Source organism: Polyodon spathula, chromosome 4 (assembly GCF_017654505.1).
Source record: "Polyodon spathula isolate WHYD16114869_AA chromosome 4, ASM1765450v1, whole genome shotgun sequence".
In the NCBI taxonomy this organism is placed as follows: Eukaryota; Metazoa; Chordata; class Actinopteri; order Acipenseriformes; family Polyodontidae; genus Polyodon; species Polyodon spathula.
In genome coordinates, this window is record NC_054537.1 from 51,483,701 (window position 1) to 51,496,657 (window position 12,957).

At 39.0% G+C, this 12,957-nt stretch overlaps 1 protein-coding gene across 2 annotated transcripts in view; it reads right to left on the reverse strand.

The window, feature by feature from the left end:
- Positions 1 to 3,917: 3,917 nt before the first annotated feature.
- Positions 3,918 to 12,957, reverse strand: part of scgn (secretagogin, EF-hand calcium binding protein) — a 69,206-nt gene continuing 60,166 nt past the window's right edge. For both annotated transcript variants that reach the window (XM_041248063.1, XM_041248062.1), the window contains 5 exons: positions 12,601 to 12,656; positions 12,476 to 12,521; positions 12,322 to 12,381; positions 9,361 to 9,429; positions 3,918 to 4,718 (listed from right to left, as the gene is read on the reverse strand). In XM_041248063.1, the coding sequence (XP_041103997.1) occupies positions 4,590 to 4,718; positions 9,361 to 9,429; positions 12,322 to 12,381; positions 12,476 to 12,521; positions 12,601 to 12,656 (360 nt within the window). In that variant the 3' untranslated portion in view covers positions 3,918 to 4,589. The remainder of the gene's footprint in view (positions 4,719 to 9,360; positions 9,430 to 12,321; positions 12,382 to 12,475; positions 12,522 to 12,600; positions 12,657 to 12,957) is intronic.

A 12,957-nucleotide genomic window follows, 5' to 3' on the forward strand; every position in this document is an offset into this window, starting at 1 on the left:
GTTAATGTAAATGAGGCTTAGAAGAATTTTTATGCAATACAAAACCACGTTACCCGACTACTTTTAAACACCTTGCCCATCCCTAGAATTAGTTCTGTGGACGCCCATGCAAAGACCACTGATATATGATAATTTTCTTGAAGCATGTGCCACACAATTGTAACTATAAATACCCACAGTGTAGATATAACACTTAGTGTTTCCCCTTCGGAATGTGATGCCTTTAATTGGGTAGGTCGGGTTACAGATCTGGTTACCGTGCTGCAAGGGCACACATCATGTGCTGATAGGGAGTACAGTGAAACTCACAAATGCATCCTCAAATTCAACCAAAGTTAACATATAGACACGTTAGCATGCCAGTCTTTAAATTGTTGCTGTTAAGCAATTTAAAACAGTCATAAATGTCTTCAGCGGAGAGCCGGGGGTCCATTCTTTGGGCGGTTACTGATTCCACTTTCCCCAACCCGTTGTTAAGCATGCTTAATTTACCTCGTAGAGCAGGGTTCTCCATGAGTCAGAGGGGACCCCCAGCTAACCCCTCTTTTAGCATGCATGATCCTTTGTCTTCTCTTTCAGGTTCTGATGCCTCTATTCATGTGAGGTCCCCAAGCGGCGGAATCCCTCTTGTTTGTCAGGGTCTCCTCAGAGACAGTCACCCCTCTCCTGTTTGTCAGGGTCTCCTCTGAGACGGTCACCCCTCTCCTATTTGTCAGGGTCTCCTCAGAGACGGTCACCCTCTCCTGTTTGTCAGGGTCTCCTCAGAGACAATCACCCCTCTCCTGTCAGTTCTCCTCAGAGACGGTCATCCCTCTCTTGTTTGTCAGGGTCTCCTCAGAGACGGTCACCCCTCTCCTGTTTGTCAGGGTCTCCTCAGAGACGGTCACCCCTCTCCTGTTTGTCAGGGTCTCTTCAGAGATGGTCAACCCCTCCTGTTTATTGGATCTCCTCAATGATGGAACCCCCCTTCTAAATGTTGGGCCTTCGAAGAGGCGGAGCCCCACTCTTCTGTTACTAACTCCACATACTTAAATCACCTCAGGGGCCTTGCTCACGCCTGTGAAATGATGTAATTGTTTATCAGACATTTCCGTGTGATAAACATGGCTAATATATATATATATATATATATATATATATATATATATATATATATAAGATTATAGGTATTGATGAGCCATGTTGATTTTGTAATGACTGATGAATAGTAAATTCATTGTAACATTGGTAAATAGTGCATATAATATAAAAAACTTTTTTTATAATTTAATCAAAACATACAGTTGTAACAATAATTTTTTTGTAAGATTTAAAAATTATATATATATATATGTGTGTGTGTGTGTGTGTGTGTGTGTGTGTGTTTGGTTTTAACTTACATAAAACAATATGGGACAATTCATATCCCCAATTGTGGTGCTACCACAATTCATTTTCCATCTCACCAGTCTTCTAGTCGGAAGTTTGCCCAAATGTTTCAATCTACTATCAGGGTACTGCAGATCATTTCCACTGTATTTAGCACTGCAGAAAAAGCAAAACTGCATTTCTGCTGGTTTTGCAGACAAGAGCACAGCTGTGCTTGACAAGCTCTTCACTGATTACGTACAGTACTTTCTTCCAAAAACATAGCCTCTATGTTGTCACACAAAACCTCACTTCAGTAATGAAAGGTGTGTGTGTACAACAAACAACTGCAGCGAGTACCGTTTGTAAATATGATTGTCGAGCCAAATGCAGAGTGTGTGTACCTAACCTAAGACTTTTCACAGCAGTGTGTACACACGTACACACACATATATATATATATGTGTGTGTGTGTGTGTGTGTGTGTGTGTGTGTGTGTATATATATATATATATATATATATATATATATATATATATATATATATATATATATATATATTGTACTGTAAGGTAGCAGGAAGAGGGTGGATTTTTGGTATTTGTTAATTTTGTTTATTGTTTAATTATCACCCGCACTTGGTAAGTACTGCAAATTAGTGCCAGGTGCGGGGGTTTAAAAAGGGTGCAGTCTGCTCGGGGTGGCTGCAGAGTGAAGAGCCTGGTTGTGTGTGCAATCGTAAAAGAAGGTAGTGTGAAAGCTTATGTGTGATTTGTGTTTTGCTTTCGGATCAGAGAGGCTACCAGGAGGCCAATGGCAACTTTACAAGAGCTACAGGATTTTATGGCCAAGACTGGTCAAAGTGTGCATGTGATAACAATATCCCAAGCACTTCATAAATCTAGCCTGTATGGTAGGGAGGCAAGAAGGAAGACATTATTCAAGAAAGCCCACCTTGAATCCTGTTGAAGTATGCAAAAAACAGTAAGGAGATTCTGTAGTCATGTGGCAAAAAGTTTTGTGTTCTGACAAAACTAAAATGGAACTTTTTGGCCTAAATACAAAGTATTATGTTTGGCGCAAACCCAACAGAGTGCATCACCCAAAGAACACCATCCCTACTGTGAAGCACGGTGGTGGCAGCATCATGTTATGGTGATGTATCTCATCAGCTGGAACTAGGGCACTTGTCAAAATAGAAAGGAAAACGAATGAAGCAAAGTACAGAGAAGTCCTTGAGGAAAACCTGCTGCCCTCTACAAGATAGCTGAAACTGGGACGGAAGTTCACCTTTCAGCATGACGACGACCCAAAGCACACAGCCAAAGCTACACTGGAGTGGCTAAGGAACAAAAAGGTAAATGTCCTTGAGTGTCCCAGTCAGAGGCCTGATCTAAATCCAATCAAAAATTTGTGGCATTACTTGAAGATTGCTGTCCATCAGTGCTTCTCAAGGAACTTGACAGAGCTTGAACAGTTTTGTAAAGAAAAATGGTCAAATATTGTCAAATCTAGGTGTGCAAAGTTAGAGACCTATCCCAACAGACTCACAGCTGTAATTGCTACCAAGTATTAACTCAGGGGGGTGAAGACTTATACAATTATGATCTTTCAGTTTTATATTTTTAATATACAACTTTTTTCCCCTTAACAATGTGGAGTAGGATGTGTAGATAAGTTGAAAAAAAATCCTCATTTAAATGCATGAAACTCTGAGGCACTGACACAACAAAATGTGAACAAATGTCAAGGGGGTGTAGACTTTCTATACTGTGTGTATACATACATACATACACATATATATATATATATATATATATATATATATATATATATATATATATATATATATATATATATATATATTATATTAGTTGAAAAAGGAAAAAAAAATCTGTATCACTATTTTTATTTTATAGGAAAACATAAAATGTATGAATGTTATATTTTTGTAATGCTTCTTGCACATAGAATATAATAATAGAGCAGTGGCAGTATTTATACTTCTGATTATAGTGGCCGTAAGGGAGGTGGAGGGTGGAGACTAACTCAGGCCCCCATCTAGGATTCCCAGTGGGAATTTGAAAACTCAGCAGCTATGAGGAATTTTTACAAAATAAGTAGTTGTCTCTCTGGTGTTCTTTTTGTAGTTATAGGATAATTAGTAATAATTACATATAATAAAATGAAATCCTTACAACTTAAACTCTCTTGACCAAAAACAGACACTCTAACTGACAATATAAAAAAAGAAAATTGCCCTCTAATGTTAATCAGCAGTCAACTGACCGGGCACCCATTGGTCAAACTAGTTTCCTCAGGACAAATTGTTTACAAATTGTCCTCCTGAGAAATATGGTCACCTGGTGGCCACTGAGGAAGTTTTGGTAAGTATTCTTCATTCTCTTTTTCAGTGTAGTTGAATCTATTGATATTCATTAAACAATTAGTTTCAAAACTTGGTTAAAGCTATTTTAACATAATATAGTCTAATATAATAGTATAATAATACCACATGAATTCAAGATATAAACAGTTTACAAAAATTGTATGCAAACGTGTGTAAAGTATTGTTTTTATTTTTGACATGCAAATATTAAACACCTATGACACATACACCTTTTCCAAAAGTGCTATATCTTTCTTCTGTGACACTCAAAATTCCTTTTTTGTTTATTCAGATAAATTAGATACTGAGACCTTAAAAATGACAATGTGAATGCTATCATACACTATCTAGAATTAGTTGTTTGGCCTGATTAAATATAGTGAAAGAATAACAGACTTTTATATTTGCAACAGTTATCCAATTCAGGCACATTTTGGTTACACAGCCTTTTATCAGCCTCCATTCTAGTGGTTCTTGCTATACACTATTATTTTTGGTGAGGTTTTACTGATACACAACATGTAAGTACCCAGTTTATCAGGTACTTAGTTGTTTAATTGGGTTCCTGAGGCATGGCCATTTTGAATAGATACACAAGTTTACAGTGACCCATATCTGTACAAGCGTTTGTCATTGTTGTAATAAAATGATGAAGCAAGCATATACAGTTTCTTCATACACCTAGGAAACCACTACACATTCAACAGTATTGATCATCATGCAATGCTCTTCAAAACTAATGACTGTAAGATCATGCAAAAAGTTTCAACATGCAGTACAGGATGCGGTACATGCTCCACTCTGTCACATTAATAAAATGACAGCTGAATAAAATAAATCTAGCAAGTCACATTTATGGGTTTACTTTCAATCCCAAGCAGAGTGCCAACTCGTTCTTCTGGATTTTACCATCCTTGTTTACATCGCAGTGATGGAGCAGAATCTGACGAAACTTATCCAAATCAATTCCACTGATGCTAGGCTGTGAGGAAAAAAATAAGTTATGATGACCAGACAACATTAAGGGAAAATCCTTGAAACATTTCCTATTAATAATATTAGTATTACTGTTGAAAAAGACCACTGTCTGATTGAAGATAATTGACCAAAGGAAGCATAATAAAGAGCCGATAAGCAGCAAGGCCAATTATGCCATGAATGAGTGTAGAGGATTAAGGATTAAGGAGGACAGCTATTAATAATTAGACGCCTCAGAACTGTCATGAATAGATTAGAAAGCTCCATTCCAGGGCACTGTCACATAATAGATGTCCATGGATCAATCTGCCATATTTTTGTTTTTATTTTGATGGTAAATAAGTAGTTGAGATGCATTACTGTTTGTGAAGTCACTATTCTGAATTGACTAAGGAGCTGAAAGTAATTCTAAGAGGTGCCTAAGGTACTGCATGGTTTTCAAGCAGATGACATCAACTGTAAAATATTGAGAATAAAGCACACTAGTAAGGCAAGCTTGTATAAAACAGTGTGCTACTTTTTCTTTTGAACTTGGCTGTTATTGTATTAAGGGTACAGTTGCTGTGTATTAAGAATTCTAAATAGACCCTAAACGTTGAGTGTCTGCCTGTCATTATCTCACAGTAATGAACCTGGATTTTGCAATTTATTCGACACTATATTAAGGTTCTGATTTATACTGTATAATGTTGCAGACATTTATTAGTGTTCAGCTGATGGTGATCAATCACGTGAGCAGGTAACAAGTTTGTATTTTCTTTGATGCTCTTGAAAGGTGCTGGTTAAGCAATAGGACCAGAAGCTTTACCACCGTTAAATTTTTCCAAAGCCGAAAGTCTTCTCCTTAACATAACGAGCAGGACCTTGGGACTGTGATTAGGTAAACACAATCATACTGAAGTGTCATTCTTGGACGGTTATTAGGTAAACACGATCATACTGAAGTGTCATTCTGGGACTGTGATCAGGTAAACACGATCATACTGAAGTGTCATTCTGGGACTGTGATTAGGTAAACACAATCATACTGAAGTGTCATTCTGTGATCGGGTAAACACAATCATACTGAAGTGTCATTCTGGGACTGTGATCAGGTAAACACGATCATACTGAAGTGTCATTCTTGGACGGTTATTAGGTAAACACGATCATACTGAAGTGTCATTTTGGGACCGTGATCAGGTAAACACGATAAAAAATGTTACTGGGCCAACATACTTTGCAATACAGCTTGTAAACACATATCATTGGATAGGGGAGGGATTGAAGTTCACTGCCTGATTGTTACTTTTTTTTTCTTGTGAGACATCACTGAGATGGGCAGAGACAGTTTACAGCAGCATGCAGAAACAAAACATCACAGGAACTTGTTCAGAGAGATAAGAAAGAAACAGGTGAACATTGTAATTAAAATGTATTTTACTTATAATTATACTGAACAAAAATATAAACACAACATGTAAAGTGTTGGTTCCATGTTTCATGAGCTGAAATAAAAGATCCCAGACATTTTCCATACGCACAAAAAGCTTATTTCTCTCAAATTTTGTGCACAAATTTGTTTACATCCCTGTTAGTGAGCAATTCTCCTTTGCCAAAATCCATCCACCTGACAGGTGTGGCATATCAAGAAGCTGATTAAAAACAGCATGATCATTACACAGGTGCACCTTGTGCTGGAGACAATAAAAGGCCACTCTAAAATGTTCAGTTTTGTCACACAACACAATGCCACAGATGTCTCAAGTTTTGAGGGAGCGTGCAATTGGCATGCTGACTGCAGGAGTGTCCACCAGAGATATTGCCAGAGAATTGAATGTTCATTTCTCTACCATCGCCTCCAACGTCATTTTAGAGAATTTGGCAGTACGTCCAACCGGCCTCACAACCACAGACCACGTGTAACACCGCCAGCCCAGGACCTCCACATCCGGCTTCTTCACCTGCGGGATTGTCTGAGACCAGCCACTCGGACAGCTGATGAAACTGTGGGTTTGCACAACCGAAGAATTTCTGCACAAACTGTCATAACCCGTCTCAGGGAAGCTCATCTGCATGCTCGTCATCCTTACCAGGGTCTTGACCTGACTGCAGTTCGGCGTCATAACCGACTTCATTGGGCAAATTCTCACCTTCAACGGCCATTGGCATGCTAGAGAAGTGTGCTCTTCACGAATGAATCCCAGTTTCAACTGTACCGGACAGATGGCAGAGAGCATGTATGGTGTCGTGTGGACGAGCAGTTTGCTGATGTCAGCGTTGTGAACAGAGGCAGTGGGGTTATGGTATGGGCAGGCATAAGCTGTGGACAACGAACACAATTGCATTTTATCGATGGCAATTTCAATGCACAGAGATACCATGACGAGATCCTGAGGCCCATTGTCGTGCCATTCATCCGTCGTTATCACCTCATGTTTCAGCATGATAATGCATGGCCCCATGTCGCAAAGATCTGTACACAATTCCTGGAAGTTGAAAATGTCCCAGTTCTTCCATGGCCTGCATACTCACCAGACATGTCACCCATTGAGCATGTTTGGGATGCTCTGGATCGACGTGTACGACAGCGTGTTCCAGTTCCTGCCAATATCCAGCAACTTCGCACAGCCATTGAAGAGGAGTGGGACAACATTCCACAGGCCACAATCAACAGCCTGATCAACTCTATGCGAAGGAGATGTGTCGCACTGCAGGAGGCACTTTTTTACACAGAGAATTGTGAAGGTCTGGAATCAACTCCCCAGTAATGTTGTTGAAGCTGACACCCTGGGATCCTTCAAGAAGCTGCTTGATGAGATTCTGGGATCAATAAGCTACTAACAACCAAACGAGCAAGACGGGCCAAATGGCCTCCTCTTGTTTGTAAACTTTCTTATGTTCTTAAATGGTGGTCACACCAGATACTGACTGGTTTTCTGACCCATGCCCCTACCTTTTTTTTTTTTAAGGTATCTGTGACCAACAGATGCATATCTGTATTTCCAGTCATGTGAAATCCATAGATTAGGGCCTAATGAATTTATTTCAATTGACTGATTTGCGTATATGAACTGTAACTCAGTAAAATCTTTGAAATTGTTGCATGTTGCGTTTATATTTTTGTTCCGTGTATAGCAGAACATTTATTCTGTCTCATGTGTTTTAATATATACTGTATGTTTTTACAACATTTATAAATATCAAGAAATGAGTGGCTATAAGCATGTTTCATGAACAAAATTTATCAAGTATGTTTTTTCCCCTTATTACTGATAATAATAGAATGAATAACTATTATTTAATTTATAAATACCGGTATTTATTTTGAGAAAATAAATATAAAGTACTGTCCATTATTGCTTATGAAGTCCTTGAAAATAAAATATATTTAATATAGCCAAAAAACCCTGGTCCTGGGGTAGCATCCCACTGAAAGGTGCTTGGTCCTTAAAAGGTTAACATAACGTGATTTTATGCAGCGTTAGTTTTTGTTGATAATGAATATGAACGTTTTCCTTAATATTCCACTGTGGTCTGGTAGCCTTTGGGCTTTATTATCCCAGCGGTAGACTATATCACATCATGGGCATTTCCAATTGCCTAAATATACCTTAATACTATAAAAAAATATTCTGCTTACATGGAGCTGTTGTTCAGTTTAGGTACCTCGTACACAAAAATGAACATGGCTTGTGAACTTTGTAAAACATGTAAAAGAATAAAAATACAGCTAACTTTTACATTTTTATTTAGGATTTCAGTGTAGGTTTGTGTATTTGTGTAAGTTTCAGTATTTTAGTTACTGTTAGGTCCTAAAATATAATAGCAAAATAAAAAAAAAGTAATTAAACCTATCTAGTAGTCTGTGTTAACGCTGATCATGCTATTTGATCAGTGATTTGTTCACAGCGTGTTTATTCAAGCCACTTCCTGGCTTTGTTAGAGAAGAGAGCACCGTTGTGTGCTGTTACTGTGATTTGCTGAAATAATGTTGCTGAAAGTAATCAGAATGCACCCAGCTGTTGGATTTCTTCAATTTATTATTCAAACCAGAGACTAGTTGCTATTGTGTTTACTGTATTGCCGCTGACAGCAAACACTTACTATTTTTTTTTTATTATTTATTTGCTATACTAAATTTAAATAGATAGATTGAATGCATAGAACAGCGAGGAAGCAGCGTTCAGAGGGTGTGTACTAAACAGAGATTTTCTTTTATCGAGCAATATATGTATTAAATATATGAATACTGTATTTATGTATTTTCCAGCACATTGATTTGGAGCAGTGATTAAACACAGCTTGAATGATAACATTTGAGGTACATTTTTGTAAGGACATAGATTAAAAGACAGTTATAGCATATTAACCCACCACCCCACCTTGCCCCTTAATGCCAGTATTTCTGTTTTTCTGCTCAAGGTTCTGAATTAAAATATGCTTCCTCTGAAAAAATGTTTCATTTGTTTCTCCAATAATGGCTTTAGGATAACTATTTGAGAGATATGAGAAGTCTGTAAAGTGACAGAGATGTACCTGTGGATGACTAGTACATTCCCCCTAATCTACATTTAAAAAATGCATCATCCTCGATCATTTTGCTTTTCTTTGGTTATAGCTCTTTCTGGTGTGTCGTGTACCAGGAACTAAAACATTTTACTTACCTTTACTAATTCCATCATGTCTTTAACAAATCCATCTACTTCTGGCCCTTCTAAAGCCCCTGTCTTACTCTTAAAACATAAGAAAGAATGTTAGATTTATGATCATTATTGTATATTTTTACTAAGCGGTTGTAGCTCACAAAATAATTCTTGCTTTGTACTTCCATTTTATAAAGGTCTCAAATATGCAGTTCTGAAAGAAACAGATAATGAGCTCTATTAAGGACATGCACTACCACCCCACCTCAACCTGAAACAGCCCCACGAAGCCAGGGTACTACCACCCCACCTCAACCCGATACAGCATCACAGAGCACCTGCACTACCACCCCACCTCAACCCGATACAGCCCCACGGAGCACCTGCACTACCACCCCACCTCAACCCGATACAGCCCCACGGAGCACCTGCACTACCACCCCACCTGATACAGCTGCACTACCACCCCACCTCAACCCGATACAGCCCCACGGAGCACCTGCACTACCACCCCACCTCAACCCGATACAGCCCCACGGAGCACCTGCACTACCACCCCACCTCAACCCGATACAGCCCCACGGAGCACCTGCACTACCACCACACCTCAACCTGATACAGCACCACGGAGCACCTGCACTACCACCCCACCTCAACCCGACACAGCCACCACCTGCAACCCGATACAGCCCCACGGAGCACCTGCACCACCACCCCACCTCAACCCACTACCACCCCACCTCAACCTGATACACCCCCACGGAGCACCTGCACTACCACCCCACCTCAACCTGATACAGAACCACAGAGCACCTGCACTACCACCCCACCTCAACCTGATACTACCCCCCACCTCAACCTGATACACCCCCACGGAGCACCTGCACTACCACCCCACCTCAACCCGATACACCCCCACGGAGCACCTGCACTACCACCCCACCTCAACCCGATACAGCCCCACGGAGCACCTGCACTACCACCCCACCTCAACCTGATACAGCACCACGGAGCACCTGCACTACCACCCCACCTCAACCTGATACAGCCCCACGGAGCACCTGCACTACCACCCCACCTCAACCCGATACAGCCCCACGGAGCACCTGCACTACCACCCCACCTCAACCCGATACATCCCCACGGAGCACCTGCACTACCACCCCACCTCAACCCGATACAGCTCCACGGAGCACCTGCACTACCACCCCACCTCAACCCGATACAGCCCCACGGAGCACCTGCACTACCACCGCACCTCAACCTGATACTGTTATGGAGCATAATTTGTGCCAAAATTAATAAATTAATAAATAACAACATAAATAAATAAATGCAGAAATAAAAATCGAAACACATTACATTAATTTATTTATTTATTTATTTTTTCTATTTTGGCACATTCTTTTCACTGTAGTATTTCTCACTGAGAATTTCTCATTGAGCGTCAATGCTGGAAAAGCAGGACACTGCTGTTGGCGAGTTCGATTATTTACAAACTGGTCTGCTGGTAAGTGTAGAATCGAGAACTGATGGCTGAAGAAACCATTCAAATTAACATCCCCAAAAAGAGATTGCTAAATAGGTGAATATTTAACTCATTTTAAATTAAATAAATAAATAAAATAAAAAACAATTAAAATGACTGTGAATGCCACAACTACATAGCGGAGCAACGGACTTCCCAGAATGGGAACCGAATTTGTATACCACAAGTCCCTCCCTTGCTTCCAGCATTACTAGTCCATATACACATAACTCATTTGAGCTCAATGAGAATTTTTTCTGCTCAGACAACAACCAGGGACTCGATTCTATATTGTGAGATCGTAAGTTAAAATATGATAGGGCTTTCAATCAGTTATCACCTGCAATCTGTGCAGGCAGCGTTATATAGAATGGCATATGGTTTGGCAACAGAAAATAAATACATACAATATAAAGAATGACATGTATGTAAAAATTCTTAACATCCTACACAAATCTGATGGTGAAACATCACATATAATTCTATAAAATCGGAAAACAACGTAGTGTTTTTTATTTATTTTTCTGCTCACAAAGCTAAAACAATAAATTAGTTGTTTTCCAGTTTTTCAATTCCCTTTTATAAAAGAAAAAACAATTGGACCGAATGTACACAGCCCAAGGTTGCAACTTGCAAGCAGAACTGCAGTCAACAACCCTACACAACCCCCAGGCAAAGTTACTAAAGCATAAATAGAAACAAAAGGGATGGGGAAATTAAAAAAACAGAGGCTCAGTGCACCCCTCCCCTTACAATAAAGCATGTACTACACCTGTTGGGTTTTCAAAAATAGATGTCAGGAAAAAGATGCAACACTAAGAATAAAAATCATAGCTCCCGCAGTGAAAGAAAGAAATCAAATAATGATGTATGAAGACTTTAATAAGCCACTTGTCCTGTACTTTCAGTAAAAGTCTTTATTTTGTTGCTTTTGATTTGCTTCATAAATACATTGCACATCCATACAGTTTTGCTCACCCCCTGGTGTTTTTGTACTGCTTCCAGGTCGCTCATGTCATACCACACCTCTCAGCCATGCTGTGACAGATATGAATTACCTTGATTCAATGATGTTGAAGCTGAGCGAAGTGATATGACTACCAAATAGATATACAAATCATTCGATGAGATCTGACATTACTGCTTTTCATATTCTTGCCAAAGATGAACTTAAAACATAATACATAATGTCCATAACGGGTGACATCCATCAGAAGCTACTGGAAACCAAGCCATGAAGAAAGAAATGCATGGTCCCATATGCTAACTCATCCCTCTATACATCTTTGTGCCTCATAACACCCACAGCCATTGTCATATTTCAGTACATCACAACAACCATAATTCTTAATTGGAACATTCTCCCATATGGTTCCATCCCATGAGCTTGGGCATGTAGCTACACCTGTCTGCAGTGTGATGCAATCCAAAAGATGTATTTATTTAATACTTACAACATCATAGTGCGCAAAAATTTTCTCAAAGTCCCGTTTCCGATCCCCCTTACTGCAGGCCTGAAATGCATAAACAAAAACAAGTCCACTAAGTTGCTGCTATTGGTGATTGTTATGTAAATATGCCTGCCTCTTAGTGAAATTACACACTTACATCCATTTTAAACTGCAGGAGGAAGTTTTCTTGCAGAGCCAGTATTCTTGAACAAGAAAGACACAAACAGTATTATAGTCTTTTACAAAATATGTATATGAAATATGTTTTTTTAGGATACCTACTTTGCTAAATCATTTAAGTCCAAGCGTCCATCCTTATTTTTGTCAAAGATTTTCATCTGAAAGAAAACAGAAAAAAATATATAAATATCTTCAGTAGTGGTGTGAGGGTAAGGGGAGTTACATTTATTTTCTTCCTAAATGGTGTCCCTTAAATTATACATTTGAAGGATTATTATTATTATTATTATTATTATTATTATTATTATATTATTATTATTAGTAGTAGTAGTAGTAGTAACAGGCACACAAATTGGCACACGTTAAATTTAGTGTTTCACACTATGGTAATCAGAATGAATATGTGATTTATTGTGACAATGTATTTAAATGATGCATCCAGCTCAGACTAATCAGATG